The 16,290-nt window shown below is 40.1% G+C and overlaps 2 protein-coding genes across 3 annotated transcripts in view; both read right to left on the bottom strand.

Annotated features, from left to right (window-relative positions):
- Positions 1-1,170: 1,170 nt before the first annotated feature.
- Positions 1,171-8,458, bottom strand: dnajc18 (DnaJ (Hsp40) homolog, subfamily C, member 18). Its single transcript, XM_056397355.1, has 8 exons — positions 7,864-8,458; positions 6,758-6,926; positions 6,053-6,198; positions 4,688-4,894; positions 4,327-4,439; positions 3,880-3,989; positions 3,601-3,773; positions 1,171-3,088 (listed from the first exon to the last, which is right to left on the bottom strand). Exons 1-8 carry the CDS (start codon positions 7,988-7,990, stop codon positions 2,964-2,966), a joined length of 1,170 nt encoding a protein of 389 aa, XP_056253330.1. The 5' UTR covers positions 7,991-8,458; the 3' UTR covers positions 1,171-2,963.
- Positions 8,459-9,048: 590 nt separating this feature from the next.
- Positions 9,049-16,290, bottom strand: part of ppp3ca (protein phosphatase 3, catalytic subunit, alpha isozyme) — a 28,898-nt gene continuing 21,656 nt past the window's right edge. The window contains exons 11-14 of one of the 2 annotated variants that reach the window (XM_056397353.1): positions 15,497-15,581; positions 15,182-15,279; positions 13,921-13,971; positions 9,049-12,167 (exon numbers count right to left, since the gene is read on the bottom strand). In XM_056397353.1, coding sequence (XP_056253328.1) covers positions 11,989-12,167; positions 13,921-13,971; positions 15,182-15,279; positions 15,497-15,581 — 413 coding nt within the window. In that variant the 3' untranslated portion in view covers positions 9,049-11,988. The remainder of the gene's footprint in view (positions 12,168-13,920; positions 13,972-15,181; positions 15,280-15,496; positions 15,582-16,290) is intronic. The other variant, XM_056397354.1, reaches the window with a different exon arrangement.

Genomic DNA, 16,290 nt, shown 5'->3' with positions numbered 1-16,290 from the left:
GATGTCTATGGGTCAAAGACTTCCAGCAGTCATTGACCGCAAAGGATTTTCCACAACATTTTAAACATGATGATTTTGTTTGACTTCATGTGCATCTGTCCAATTGCTTTTCAACGCCCTAAGCTTTGAACACTATGTATAAAGGGCTGCGTCTCCCAAACATTTCTTTCTACACTGATGTAAACTTACAGAAATGAAAGCTGAGAGTAGGCACTTTGATGTAGTATCAATTATTTTATTTCAAACTGAATGTGCTGAGGCCAAGAGCCTGAAGAACAAAATGTGTAACTGTCCAAATACTCAGTCTAGACTGTATTTCCATCCAGACGGCTCTAATTGGCATCAATGGAAAAAATAGTTATATTAGTTTGACAGCTTAAATGTTGGCTCTGGGCTGTCAAAAGAAAAAGCAAGATACTCTCTTAACTTGCACATCTAGTCTGTGAAATAAGTAAAATGTCTTAGACCAATCCAGATATCCAGATATTCACTCTGTGCTGCGAGACAAACATTGATGTTGTGAACAGGATGTGCTGATTGGCTTGAACGTTTCAATAATCACCTTGAAATAGAGATACCAAGTGTTTGATGAACAGCACAGCTTCCCATTGTCATCAGCCTAAAATGAATTGAATACCACAGTTAAAACATTTTATACAAGTTAGTTCTGACCAAGTAATTTGATTGGACGAGAGGCATTCCATGAGTGCTGATATAGAGTATAACACTACTGGGAATTTTAACTACATATATCACTCTGCTTCACAGGATTACTATTAACCGTTAATTAGCGTAACATTAACGGTCGTTGTCTATCTTAGACCGTAACAAACTTTGCAAAGATGAATATATTTCCAGAAATAACATCTGAATTAAATGATGTATGGTCGTCAGAAGAAGATGAAGGGAAGAAGCCTGGATACTTCAGCGCGCACCTGAGGTAACGTGTAGACAAAGTGGCAAGTTAGTGTACACTGCACAGGTCAGGAGAATATTTATGTGTTGCTTGGCAACAGTCCAGTACCAGTCCAACTGCCGAACTACTTGTGTTGGCGTTGTCAGATAAATGATAAACTGTCACCTGTATCTCTCATTTGCTGGCTTAATAATGTGACCAAACCTAAAGAGTCAAACCACAATCACAAATGAACGAATAAGACAAGCCAAACATGTATTCTGGATACATCTTTAATTTTCTGATAATTTTGGCTTAAGTGTACTGCCACACTGACTGATACCAAAACCTGATCTGTGTGTATCACAGTAAATGTTTTACACATTGGTGAGTTACAGTGTGGCCCTGAATATTCTAAGTAACATTTAGTGTGTCAGTAGTCATGAAGATGTGTTCGCCAAAAAAATAAATACGCAACTAATAAAACACTCTCACTTAGGGTGCATGCAACAGTCATGATATGGAACACAGGGTTAAATACTAACTTAAAAGTGCTTTAAATTAACCTGAATATTTCACAAACATGAGAACAGCTAAGGCAGTTTGGCAGTCTTAGTGCACAGCAACAAATATTAATGTCTGTATAGGGTTTGAATGATCTGCGGTTGGTTTAAATTAAGTTTAATTAAATTAAAGTTAACAGCTTTACAAAGTTAGCATCCTACTTATGACAAGACCTGACAAGTAAAAGTCACCACACTGGTTCCTGGCTGTGGGAAAAAGTCATGTCCATAGATATTTAACAAAACCGATTAAAACCATTAATTCTTCATTAATGTTCAGATTTTCAAAACAAACTGTGTCTTCTTTATAAAACATTGTAGAAATGATAAGTGCAGGATTTATAAAACACTTAGAAATTTGAGCTGAAACGCATTTTTCCCAGGACAAAATTAAGGTTGTGCATGGTTTTTGAAAAGACGGTATTGCATGCCATTTAACTCAAGTAACCTTACAGATACTGCTCACCACCGAGCCTCCAATTTATAGCAAGTACACCAGAAATACTGTGTGGGATGGTGCATGGGCTTTTTGGTTGAAGTGAACTCCCTGCTTGGGACAAATCAGAACATGTCCCCCCTACCCCCCACCCTCCCCAACACATAACAGTCATTTCTCACGTTTAAACCTCTAGCGAATGGTTCCTGAATGGCAGAAGCTTAATGACCAATGCAACAAACATCTACGTAAGCAGTAGTGCAGGGAGTGGGAAGCTCTACTGTAGAAGAAAACTCACTTTTTGGCAAGTACAACCTTTTATGGTAAGCACGTTAATCAGATAAATGTGGTCATGTTTTGTAAAGTTTTACTCTAATGTGCTGCCTATTTCTATAGTGCCGGAATTCAAATTGCTTGATTAACCACAGTATAGATGTTACAGTTCTTTCTAATGTCTGATTCGTCTGTATTTTAATCATAAATAAAGAGGTCCTCTGTCATTTCACAGTACAGAAGCTCTCAGATTTGTCAAAAGACTACAGTATTATTTAAGTCACTGTACGTCATTACTTCCAACAGAAAAAAGATGAGCCAAGATGCTCAAGTAACATTCACTCTATTAACTATCAAATAAATACACCTAAGATTTAAGCGAGGACACAAAATCATTCAAGAAATTACATACAGGTAATCTAGAAAACCTAAATAAATAGAACATGTATGTGCGAACATACAACTGCCTTCAGAACCCCAAAGGGAAACCCCCATATTGTCGTGCCATTTCTATAAGAAAGTTTAAAGGCTCTGACACATCATACACACTGCCACAGTGAGTTTGCACATGATGCTGCTACCACCAAAGCCAGGGCTGGCAGCTGACATGCAACTCTATTTTCTATCATCGAAGAGGAGACAAGGCACATTGTTTCCAGTGGCATAATCTCCCGCTGACTGCGCTCCACCCAAAGAGATTGCTTTACAAAGTGGCCAGATTGGATAAATTACACACTTCAATAAAACGCATTATTGTAAAGTCTGTAATGAAACGTGTTCTCCTCTCAAACAGTCCTCATTTGCCTCTCTGACGCCCAACCAGCCGATGCAGTTTCTCACAGTGGTCCAGCCTCATCGACTCTGCCTTCTGCTTTAACCGTTCATCTCGGTACAGCTGTCCGAGGTTTGCCAAGTCTGATTCTGAAAAGGAGAACAAAAGAAAGAACCTATTTATAATAGCTATATTATAATAGTATCACACTTATTTGCTTGCTGCAGAGGGTTAGGAGGAAAGATCCATACCACACTCATATCAGCATGCCAAATATGACAGCAGAGCCAGAAGCTATGCAAACAACTAGCCTTGCTCTGCCCTGCATTTACAAATCCAACTGTCAGCACCTCTAAAGACCACAACATGTTACATATATGTTGGTTTAATCCCTAGAAGCAATGAAGTGAAAATTCACTGTTTTATGAGGGGTTATGTGCTGGACTATTTCTTGGGTAGGACCAGTTGACAGGAAACCAGTGAGACTCCAGATACAGAGATGTAGTTTTATATTGAACGGACAGTGAATGCGATGTGAACTTCAGGGTCTTCTTGTATCACAGGAAACAATATAAAAAGATTCCACATAAATCAAGAATTAGGCATTTCAAAATAAGTGACCCCCCCCCCCCCCTTTAAGCCAGGAGCGCTGCACACTTACTCTGTTGTTTCTCTTTCCAGCAGCTGCTCTGCAGGTGTTCGATATAGTCGCTCTCGATTGATTTCTCTAGTTCGTCCAGCGCAGCGCCGTGGTATTCCTTCTCAAAACTTTTATCCACATAGTACGGTACGCCCATGTGCTGCGTTTCCCTGGACACCACCAGCCCCATTGCCCTGAAACCCAAACACGTCATTCAGTTTTATTCAGTGAAACTTTACTGTCAATCAGGGAGTAACCCAGGGATTTGTTTAAATGTCACTGATGGTGCGACACACTCACGGCTTATAGAAGAGACTGTAGGGCGGGGTAGTGGCCATCATCTGAGTAAACACTGATATGAGGATTAGCACCAGCACAGGGAGAAGCTGCAGGAGTGCTGTGAAGGTGTTCTGTGGGAAGAGAAAATCAGCACAGGTTACAAAGCATATAATACTGTACGTAGGCTGCTCTCGCACTGAATTCATGCCAGCAAAGAACTGTTGTGTCTTTGAAGCAAACCATGACGTTCTGAAGCAATGAAGCCACTTCAGTTATGAGGAGAGTAAATGAGTGACATTAAATCAATCATTATGGCAAACAGTCACTGGAGGAGTGCAACCGTGTTAAAATGTATCCTCAAAAATCTCATTTTACTTTGGTCCTCCGCTGCACATTAATGATTAGGATAATGCATCTCACTGTGCTCGTTTAAAAGAGATTTGTCTTTATGTTTTGTGAGTCACTGACCTGACTCTGGTTGTCTTCCACCACCTCCTCGCGCCTCTCATAAGCACGTCGACGACGAGGCTGATAGAACTGAGAGTAGGAGGCTCCCTGGTTGGTGTACACGTGGACATTTCCTGTAGAGAGACATACATAGTGCTATAACATCTATACTTCCATAATAAGACAGCAGATAATACCATATTTCTAAACCATGGCTAGCAGCAACAATCAGAAAACAATACTGAAAATGATAATAATAAATACTGATAATAATACCAATAATAAAAGATAGAACTATTAAGTATATAAGATTAAATAAAAAAATCCATAAAAGCTCCTGTTTCATCACTCGTGACTCACTGGGCCCAACACAACCCCTCACCTGTGGGAAACCTTCCTCCAAAGAAAATGTTAAAGAGTTCCTCGGGGGAAATGTCGGCCTCAAAGTCTCTGTGGAAGCTTCGGTAGTGTCCATGGCGGCTGTGGCTGGAGTGTTGGGGTGGGTTCGAAGCTGTAGACTGATCTCCATACTGATCGTATTGTTGCCTCTTCTCTGGATTGCTCAGCACTGCATATGCATTGCCTATTGCTGCCGGGAGATGAGGGAAACAGTTGGTCGTGTGGTAAGTGCTAAGCAGAATATAGCCAGCCATAACGCTATGCCTTACACTATGACACTATGCCTCCCATTATCATATACATGTACTGTATGTATAGTGCGACATGACAAAGGTTTATATTAATTAAGATTTTCTTTGTCTTACCTCTGTTTGGTAGAGAGTCATAGCCATAGTTTTGGGGGATGCAAACAGTAAGTATAATGTTACTATAAAGTCAGTTAGTTAAAACTTGAGCCCCATTTCTTTAACCTATATTTGTTTACATTTTGGAACCAATAAAAGTACGCCAAATTAATATTAGCAGTTCTTCTTTGCAGTGTAACCACAGATGTACAGACAACCGTCACTGTACGACTCTGGTACTGAAGAAAACTTAAAAATGTGATGATTCTCAGGCAAGTTCTGCAGTTACAAGTGGCGTCTTTTTTCTATGATTTCTAAGCAGATTTATGGATATTATTCCCAAAGGACATCGGAGTTCATCCTCGGAAAGTGTAAGACAAACTGATCTAAAAATGTGCGTCACGTCTGTGTGTTCAGGTCTGACTGAGTTATGACTCGGAGAAGCAGTACGACTTTTGACGCAAATTGCGCTAATCAGGTGTTAAAGGTTTATAAGTACCCCCTTTGCCTCCTGTGTGTTACAGCCATTACTGCTGCCTGTAAATCTGACAGTGTTCTTGTTTTGATTACACTGGCATGAACCTGTCCCTTTCACCTCTTTATTTCTACCTGTTCACCTCCCCTCCAACTGTCCTGCGGCTCCTTGGGGAGGTGGGACTTGCAGCTCATAACAGAATTTCTTAACTTAAAACTGGTAAAACTGGAATACCAAGCTTTTAGCCTCTGACCTGCTGATTTTGTTTAAACGAGACACTACCAGCATGAGGGTGCTGCTCTTAACCTGACCACAACCTCAGCCTTTGCTGAGAGGTGGCAACTGAGAAAAACTATTTTCTTTTTGGGATCAGTAGAGTCATCATGAGAGTGGTGCTCGGCCATATGGTTAAAATAAGCCACCAAAAATCATAAATATTTCTTTTAGATAAAATAAAAATGGACAATACAAACACTGAATCTCATAGAAAAAAGCGAATTTTCCCTTTCTCCTTCTCCAAAACTCATACCTTTGAAAGCATCTGTAGCTCCTGGAGCGAAGTTCTTGTCGGGGTGAAACTTGAGGGCCAACTTCCTGTATGCCTTCTTTAAATCTTCATCGCTGGCATTTTTGGGAACACCAAGGATTTCATAAAAGTCCTTGCAATTCTTTATCCTGCAAAAACAAAACATTAAGGATGTCAAAACCACAAGCCTGATCTTCAAAGCTAAAAAAGGCACTTTGTCTTAAACTCACTGAGGTTAATGCGTGTGTATACTCTTCGCACAGTGGTTAGTTACATGTACATTTACAGAGAGCTCCATCCAACAGTCAATGTTATACCTACATGCAAACATATACACTACATACACAAGTAAATTGAAACTTAATGGCTTTTCCAGTCCATGTTAAGGGTACACTTTTATTTCAAACAAAAACACTGTGGTAAGCAGTACTTGTTCTTACATTTACTATTACAGTAATTTAGTCTCCCTTTATTAGAAAAAGCATAATGCTCAGTCACAGAGGGCAGCCTGCATGAAAACTTTGTGATACGTTTTTGCTGGTAAAGTGTTGTAGCTGTGGGCAGGACACCACAGATAGTCAGGAATATTTACCCATTGGCATCTGGGAACAGCCACAGTTATACGGTGCGGAACAGTGATAGCTGTCAGTCTGTCACTCCATAACAATGTGAAAAACAAGTGTAAACGAGTAAAGAGACCCTGTGCACCTGAGAACACCCTGGCGTTGATCCTCGGTGTAGCTCTTCTTTTCATCGCCACTGGCATTACTTGTTTCACTGTTTCTAATGTCCTCGTCTCTCCAGCCGGTCGGCGGGGGTACGTGGTTTGCCTCTGGGGCAGCAGTGCCTCCATTCCTTGCTATGGCATCTATCAGCACTACAAACAAGAGTGTCTGAGGTCAACTGACAATGCAGGTGGAAATACAGAAAGGTTACACGAGAAAAGTATTGCTATCATTCAAAATCACAGTTATTGGGCAACAAAAAATCCATATGGGAAGTTGTGAACATACAGATGGGCACCAAATTAAAAGGATAACCCCACATTAAGTATCTTAGTAAGGCGTTTGAACAGCTTCATTGTATCTTCACATAGAATATATATATCTCTGGAAATGCCAAGCAATGTGTTTGACAGCGTTGTCAAACAATCAAACAATCTCCCATGAGTGTTAAGATCTGATGAAGCTGAAGGCAGTAGTGTTTCAAACCACTCTTGCGATTCCTTGTGCCCTGCTTGAAAGCACTTTCTCACGTTTCTCCACTCATTCATTCAGGTGTTCCCCCTTTCCCTTGCCACCCATCTGTACATGAGCAGAGTGATACTGACTGTGCAGTGTGCAGCAAAAGTTTTTCACTCATTGCACAATTTATTTAACATAACACGAGCAGCTGACACTGTGGCATTTAACTGCCTCATGCATGTCGTGTTCAATGTCTCAAAGATATCTATGACAGCTTCATCATACTGTTTAGTATGCCATTACTGCAAAAAGCAATTAGGCAAGCAACTGGAAACACAATCACATTTTAACACAGCGCTTGCTCAGTCTGCGGTGCTGTCTGTGAACTGCAGGGGGGAAGGGAGCCCCTAAACAGCCCTACATTTCAGCATGCAGCCTAAAAAATCAGCCTGAAATGCATAAAGTATTAATGCTAGAAACCGTTTTGCCCCGATCTGAAAATAGCAATTCTCTGCATCCACCCTGAATTCTGACAATGCATTTTCTCCAGTTCATAGACTGGAATAGTTGAGCACCGTTAGCTTGACATAACGTTACTGCCATTGCACAATGTGCGTCAGCTAATTTTACCTCTGGCCCGGGTGCTGGGGTAAATATTCTGGGCTTCATATAACAGCTGCAGCGCCCGATCTTTCCGCCCTGATCGCAAACACAGCTTCGCCTTCTCTATCAGCCGGTCTGCTTCGTCTTTGTCCATTTCAGCGTTACGGGGTTGTTTTTGCTGATCCAATCGCCGTCCGCAGAGGTCTGTCCCTGTGCAATGTGCGTCAATATCATATGGCAAGGCGAGCCGCTGCAGCTAACGACAGATAGCCGATTAGCTTCGGTTACAGGCAGCTGCGTAACGTTAGCTAAGAGCGAGCCTGCAGTCACTCACATAGCAGACGATGGTGTTTGTTGTCAGGTTGCAGACAGGCCTGCAGTTGGGCCATCTTTTAAATTCAAAGTCTGAAAATTGCGTTTTTTTTTCTATTTCTTTTCCTTTTTTTTTTCAGTGTTTAAAGGGCCACCGTGTTAAATTAATCTGAGAACTGGCGCTGTGGTGGACAGGAGGTGGACGCAAGGTATGGTGACGTCATTTCCTGTGGAGTGAGCTCTGAAATCTGTAAAAGCAATCTGACAAAAATGTCATTTACTTGTCTGTTTGTTAGCAAGTAAAGAGGCATTTCCCTATCTCCCTGCTTTTCCTGTCTACTATCTATTAGAAAACCAAGAAGGTGGAGTTACATCAGCAGGTGTGCAATTATGCTGCTGCTACATTCAAGGTCTTGCTTGTAATGCACTCAAGTGCCTATGAAAGAGAATCATTTACAAAATGGACTCAAGTGGGTTATTTTTGGTGGCACATTGCTGCTTTTGACCACAGTGGCAGAATGAAAAAAAGCACCAGCATGTAATGGATATTTTTTGAATAAATTAATCTTAAATAGCCAATAAAACTGCATATTTAGCTAATATGGATTATGGTAACATTACATAAAATCGCAAACTGTCTATATCTCTGTAACAACTCGTCATTAACATGATTAGGCCCATTTGGATGGGACATTAACACAGATTTATTTAGATGTAAGATACTGTAGTGTGATGATTCCGATGCAGACATCAACTTAAAGTTTTAAGTTGAGGATATTTTCGGTCAGCCACACAAGCAATTTATTTATTCATTGACAGGCTGTATCTGTATGTAAGTCAGGGTGAAAGCCAAAATTTGCATTAATACTTCCATCAGACAGTTAGAAACTGTGCAACACATTTTTTGTTCATGCATATTTTATTCAAGAGTAAAAAAATGTGATTTGTCCCATAGGGCATGCTTACAATGTGTGTATTGTTTAAGAAGTCAAATGCCAAAACATATTTCCATAGATAATAAAAAATGTTGCAAGATAAAATCCATTATATTTGTTTGTTGAAATATGCATGTAGACCATACAAGAATCAGAAACAGAGGAAGGAAAAATAACCATAAGCTAAATTGTAACAATAATAATATCAGCAGTAAATATAACCAGAGTACAATGTTTCCTGTTAAATGTAAGTGCAACACATGATTTGCTTTGTGTCCAATTCATTTACATCTGAAAACCATGCTATCATGCTTTGGCAGCCTGAAAGTTGCTTTTCACTGAGATTATATTCATTCACACTATTGAACATTTTCTGTACATCAGTACAACAGAAAAAAATAAACACAAGGCTTCACACCTCTGCATACAATAAAACAATATAAAATTAAAAGCAGTGGTAATAAATAACAGAATGAAAAATGGACAAACCAATCAAAGGAAGCCTATTTATAAAATTTATAAAACAAGACAAATAAAACAACAAATATAATTCAAAAATAAAATAATTCAAGTTTACTATTTGAAACACAACTATCACAATTATAATCTCACATAACAATTTGGAACTTAACTGCATGCATTGATGCGTTCCGTACCATAGATGCTGTGTTAAAAATCATTTGTCCATCCTTAACTGACATACCTTTATCATTAAATATAAAGATGGAATATAAGGTAGAAAAAATATTGATGCATGACAGGAAATTCTAGAAATTTATGTGATAGTATGTGTTACTTGAGGTTGGGGTTACACTGGAATTGACTTTCCCGAATCATATATTTTGAAAGAACCAGGATGTTTCCTGTTTTGATTGTGTTTCTTTTCTCTTCTATCAGTCAAAAAGACCCCGTCAGTGCAACATGGCATTTTAGGATATAAACTGACTTTTCATCCAAGTATTTTGACACAATATTTGGACATGTGAATTTATGTTTTATTTGGATCACAGTGTGGGTGCACTTGTCAGTGAAGTTTTTCTTGGCCTGTTTCTCCACTGTACTGCACAGTAAAATTAGATTAGCTTCAAAAAGGTGATTGAAAAACAAGAAACGATATATAATTAAAACAATTAGTGGCTATGGACCTTTCCATAAGCTGCGTCCTTAATAAAGTACATGCCTGGTCTACACTGTGCTTAGTTTACATAAAAGCAGTAATTCTGACTACTTTAAATGGATCTAAGGTTAATTTTAGTGAGAAAGAAATGACGTTTGTTCTCAAAAGTAGCATTAATCAACTAAATTCTGGTCAGGATACATTCTTTAAATCGCTTCAGTAAATTTCAGGGTGGATCTAAGCCTGCTTATTCCAAACGACACAATGATTTGTGGTTGTTAAATACTCTTTAAACAAAATGATATTTCAAGTTTATGCATTGACAAATTTGTAGAATTTCCTTCTTACTCTGATATAGTACTTTGTGTAGCTCTTAGGCATGAAATCTCATTGAATTTGCAGCACAGCAAAAAGTACAAAACTCAAAGGGTGCTAATGTATACTTGAGTGACTGCACATATTCTTTTACTTTCTCTTTAGCAACAAGCAGGTGAGAAATAATCAGGTAGTGTGTGACAGCAGAGGATGTCCCAGAGTTCAAAATCACTTCTTCTCTTTTCCTCTGTGGTCCAGAAACAGGCATTAATGCTGCTTTGTTGCCAGTCATAGCAATGAAGGAGGGATGAGAAAATCACGATCCAAAGCCTCCTTCTGTTGGATGATGCTCAAGTGTATGCTTTCCAGAAAGTGAATTGCATGATTTTTGGACGTGTGAGGTATAGCTTGATCAAATGCCATGCTTCTCTGATGTGAAATGCTCAAACAATTAGCAGAGAGGAAGAAAATAACTCTTAGGGTGGTCAGGATAAAAATATAACCCTTTGAGATTCACCTAGAGACGGTGATGAAGTTGTATCTTTATATGGGATAGCGTGTTCCTTTTGGGGGAAATTTTCAGATGTTAAATCTTGGTGTTTAATCTGTGACGCAGTGGATCCAAATTTTCCAAGTGCTCTTTTCATCCCCTCCCTTTTCTTCCCTCATCCCCTCCAAGTTAATTCTTGCTAGGAGATGACTGATAACAAAGGAGGTGAGGAAAGGAGTGGTACTGGAGAGACCGAGTATGATCTCAGACTGCAGTGGCTTTGGTGGTTAGGGCAGAGCTGTGAGCACCCAGTCCTCTTTCCCTCGCAGGATGACGGCATCTTACAACAAGGTAAATCAATAAATTTAAGTCCATTGGTAAGATTGCACTGCAAGTTTTAAGAGGTATACAGTTTGCTTTCTTTCTTTTTGCTTTCTTTCTCACAAAGTGGTGTGACATGTTAATACTAGCAAAACATGTAGGTAAACAAGATTATTTTCCTCAGAAGTGAATTTGTGAGTGATTCATAATAAACACTTTATAAAATAGTAAAATGATTTGTGTGGCATGGATACTGCAATTATGTCTTCTGTCAGGCCCTGTGATGAAGGAGCAGACATTTGTCAGTGCTCAGAACAACACAGCCCCCAACAATTCAGTCTGTAATTGAACTGAGAAAGGGAACAGCAGGCAGAGACTTTCAATCACACTTTTCCTGTCAAGCTGCAGCCCACTGGTCTCACTTTATCCCTGCCCTCTGCTGTGATCCCCCACCCCCAACCCCCAACCCCCCACCCCGCAACCGTGCGATGACACTGTCATGAAAAAAATGACCTTTTTTGCCCGTTTTAGATTTGCTGCAGATTTCATGTTCCGTCTGTGGGCCTGTTTGATTTCTATGTTCTGTGGCCTGAATTCCAGATTTGGCAATGTCTTGCTGCACAGCGCAACAGCGGCACAGTTCTGAGGCTCAGGCCAGCACATCACTGGACGTTGCTGTTGTCATCCGTGCCGTTCGCCTCTGACATATTCATCTTTCCCATGGAGTGACCCACATGGTTCACCCCGTCCTTGCGAGGTGGCATGCGCTCGTTGATGCGGTCTAGGCCCTTAGCCTCCTCAAAGCTGGTGATCTTGTGCTGAGGGGAGAACCCACGGATAGCTGCAAAGGGAAAAAACATATTAGGGGATCAGACTTGCTGTGTAATGGCATGGCATCTCATAATCATCCTAATATCTCATGTTGTGTATTTCCCTCAAAATATCAAATGCTGCTGGGATTTCCGAGACGTTATAACCAACAAAGACGCACGTTCAATGGGTCAGTCTTAATTAGGAACAAAGGAGCCTTTATCAATGAGCGATACGTGTATCAAATGTATTGTATGACACTTTAAAATGTCTTTTGTTTTTTGTTTTGAATTGCACAAGGTCACATACTACCAGCATATGCTATTCAGTTATGCAGTTGACATTAGTGACAAAGAAGCAGCTGCCACAATTAGACGCTTCAAAGATTTGTGGTACACCCGCTGTCATGCTCGTCACCACAAACAAACAATATAAAAAAGCCCAAAAAGTGAGTTGTAATAGTCTTTGAATGCAAATGGCACAAGTATTAAAATAAAAGCAGCTTTTTCAGTTTTTAGTATAAACTCCTTACTCCTTACTCCTACAGGAGGTTCAGGTTGACGTGTGTAGAAATGGCCTGAAAATTGAAAGTACAACAAAAAGTACAACTGCCCCCATCTCCACTGATATCCTTTTTTTTCACCCTTGTCAGACCCCACTATCCAACAGAAAATACATCAAGATAAGTAACAAAGTCCTATATCGTTGTAACTTGAAGGGTTTATATTAAAATCTTTCCCAAATATCCAGACACATTCGCAAAAATGGAGCCAACTAAAACTTGATTTACTTCAACTTCAATCCTCATTGTGGAAAAAACCCTCATCATTCACTCATCATGTTTTTCATCCTGCTAGTTATTTCAAATAAGATATTTGTGCTGGTGCTGTAAATTGCTGTCTCATAGTGAAGCTTCTCGGTTAGTGAGCAATGATTACTTCAGACATATCACGAGGACCTGAGGCTTCAAGATGCATATTTCATGTTGATGCTCTGGTCTGTTTCTTGTTCTTGTGCATGCAACACTTTTTAGAACCAGATGGAGGCCATTTACAAGCCAAACCCAAAACAATGAAGTATTTTAGTCATGCATGTTTAAGCAGCACTTGACTTTGCAGCGTTTTAGTTTATTATGAACATGACTTTATGACTTTAAAAGCTATTCCTGTGTTATTTTTGCTTCTTTTTTTTTTTCTCTCAGTTTGTGACGGCCAATTCCAAATGCGTGTCACTGTCGTTGTTGGCGCTAAGCTTCTCTGTGTTAGGAGTGGAGCTATACACACGGAAGAACCTGAGACTTCTCTCAGCAAGGAATAGGAGTGCACGAAGTGTCAAACAATTCATGTTGTCTTCTCTGTTCCCTCCCCCATCTGCACATGTGCCCTGAACAAACATCGTCAAGATTGTGATCCCTCACCCAGAAAATACTGTCGACTAGAAAATGTTTTTCCTCTTCACCACTCAGGCTGTACACTCACACTCACTGTACATAAGATGGCCCAACCAACTGTCTCCTTTTCAGTCCATGGTATAAAATATCTTTCAGTTCCAAAAAGATCCCCTCCCTCTAAAATTTACAATAATCCAGTCATTTAGTTGGATTTCTGTTTTTATCAGTAGTACTGCAAAGTAAAGTGCCAGCTATACCAGCATCAAACTGTCCTATGAAATGTTGCTGTGATGGGAGTTATTATTGTGTGAGCTTGTTGTATGCATGGACTTGTCGGTGGCAGGAAACCCTGGTGATATGTTTCAGACGGGTGGGAGGGGGAACACAGGTTTACCTTCTCCGTCCTCATCATGCGTCTCGATGGCTTCAATGGCTTCAATGGTGGCTGAGGGGGGGAGGAGGGGAGCAGGTTACTCCTGATAAAGCCATGCAAATGTATAATGCAGCCCCGGCGAAAATGCGGCTCGTGTTAGGCCGGATGAGATATACATGTTCGCTGGCAATATAGCCAAACTCAGAGGAGCGCCATGCATTAATACTGAGAGAATTAATGTCAATATGGGGTTGTGAAATTCATATGAATAATGGCAAAGACAGATCCTTACAGAGAGAAAGAGAGCGACAAAGATATTGAGGTGGAAGGAATGTAGGACTGAGACTGTAAGATTATGGTAAGAGGTAAGAGGACAGAAATGTCAGATATTTTAAAAAAATATTTCACATCAGAATAAAATCATTTCTGCGAGCTAAATGGCGTCCTTGCTGTCATTGCTCTCAGCACACCAGCAGTGACACGCAGTCACGGATACCACGTGTGCACAAGTTGAACCCTGGTTTGAAAATACTTTTTTGATTTAAACACTGGATCAGATGGCTGTTTGTGGGCGCTTGTGCTGCCAGTCTCACTGTGAATCAACACTGAACTCTATACAGCTCTTTGAAGCGTTTAGCTGGATGCACTTCATGTCAAGTGGTGCAGTGCTGGGGTGAAGGAGGGGCTGGTGAACAAGATACAACATCTAGCTAAAGAGAGGCAGACATTTTTCTCAAAGTTGGTAGACCAAACAACGACTATAAAGTGAGTGAACAATAGACTTGAGGAAGTGGGAAATCTGACTCTAATTGGATTCCCATGTTGTTCTGTGTATCTCCAATTGCTTGCTAACACTTGAGCTTTAACAAATTGGTAAGGGGTGTAGGGCCACAGTGGTGTGAGTTTCTTTTTCTTTTTTGTACCACTGTAGTTTGGTACTATGATGAGATCTATGATAGAGCAGCAGCAACAAGTTCTCATAAACATTGCGATGCAGGTTTTACATCAAATTATGTGACAGCTGTAAATGTGTTACTGCAGACAGACATATTGAAAAAGAGTTTTGGTCACGTCTGTGAGTGACATTAGGTTCTTCATCCATAGCCCACACGTGATTAGAGCATTGATAAAGAGGCTTAGAAACACAGCTCGCTGGCTGCTCTACATTGAAGTCAGCGGACGAGAAAGAGAAAGAAAAAGAGGAAGGTAGAACTGAAGAAATGTAACAAAAAAAGATGGAGTACATGATAGAGAAAAGGCTTATGCTGAGCCTTGTACTCACCGCTCTGCAGTGTCTGTCTGCCTCCAGAGAGAACCCCACTCGGCAGCATGCCAGTGGGCGTCAGGCCCTTAAGCGTCAACACATTTTCGCTCTCCTCTCTGCAGGAAACACAGAGACACGCAAACAGGTCGGAAAACTGCTGAACCCGGATCAAACTGGGAACAAAAACTTCATGTCGGCCACTCTGACAACACAGTGTACACATACAGCGTGTGCAGACATGACACCCGCTCACTCTACGCACACACGTGTACACACAGAAAAAGAAAATGATACTGTTACGAAAATTTGAAAAATATACACTCATGCCTCTACCTGAGAACTGAGAACATTTTGGCCATTTTCCCAATGGCGCGGATCTTGTTTTTGATCACCTCCTTGCGTGCTGCAGCTGCATTGGCTGCAAAGACATATTTAGACATACTGTCATTACATTCTTCTCCGGTACAATAGATGCTGTCATTATAAAGCCCATGTTATGCATGAGAAACGGTTTGTTGGACTCTATGATGCGTGAAATAATCTTGAATAATAATTGTATGTGTTTGTTGATGATTAGGATACAGTGATAATAATCCTATATACTACAATATATACTGTTGTTATGGACCACTGTAATGCATTAGATGTGTGTCATTCTATTCATGTGACTCAGCCCGTATCTAGTGAATCAGAGACTTTTTTTATCGGCACGTCTGATGCAATAAACATTGTTTTGTTGTGATTTGTAATGCAATAAAACACAATTTCTTATTTTCCTGATGGATTATAAACTACTATGTAATTAACATGGCAAGATCAAGTGGCATTTTACTGCATGCATTGTAACAACACTAAATTCAGCCAGCATTTAAAGGTGCTGCCTTTGTAAATTAAAAAGATAACATTTTAATTGCTGATTTTCTACCATGCCTCTAGGTAAAAAAAAAAAGATGCCAAACTTTCAATCCAATTTGGAACAAGCAAATGAAGCCCTAAATCCTTAGTGTGAACAGTTCAGATGTGAACAGCCGAAGCGTGCAGATCTCATTTCATGAAAGACCTAGTTTAGATTATGCAGTCTGAACTGAACTTGTGATGCACCGATGATAAAAATAAATAATCAATTA

Source organism: Seriola aureovittata, chromosome 15, assembly GCF_021018895.1.
Source record: "Seriola aureovittata isolate HTS-2021-v1 ecotype China chromosome 15, ASM2101889v1, whole genome shotgun sequence".
NCBI classification, from domain to species: domain Eukaryota; kingdom Metazoa; phylum Chordata; class Actinopteri; order Carangiformes; family Carangidae; genus Seriola; species Seriola aureovittata.
This window is presented reverse-complemented; position numbering and strand designations above follow the sequence as displayed.

Coding starts and splice junctions, on each gene's coding strand:
- dnajc18 (XM_056397355.1), bottom strand. CDS start 7,990: ATGGACAAAGACGAAGCAGACCGGCTGATAGAGAAGGCGAAGCTGTGT. Junction 4,440..4,687: donor TGGAGGAAGGTTTCCCACAG/GTGAGGGGTTGT, acceptor GTCTCTCTACAG/GAAATGTCCACGTGTACACC. Junction 3,774..3,879: donor TACAGTCTCTTCTATAAGCC/GTGAGTGTGTCG, acceptor TTTGGGTTTCAG/GGCAATGGGGCTGGTGGTGT.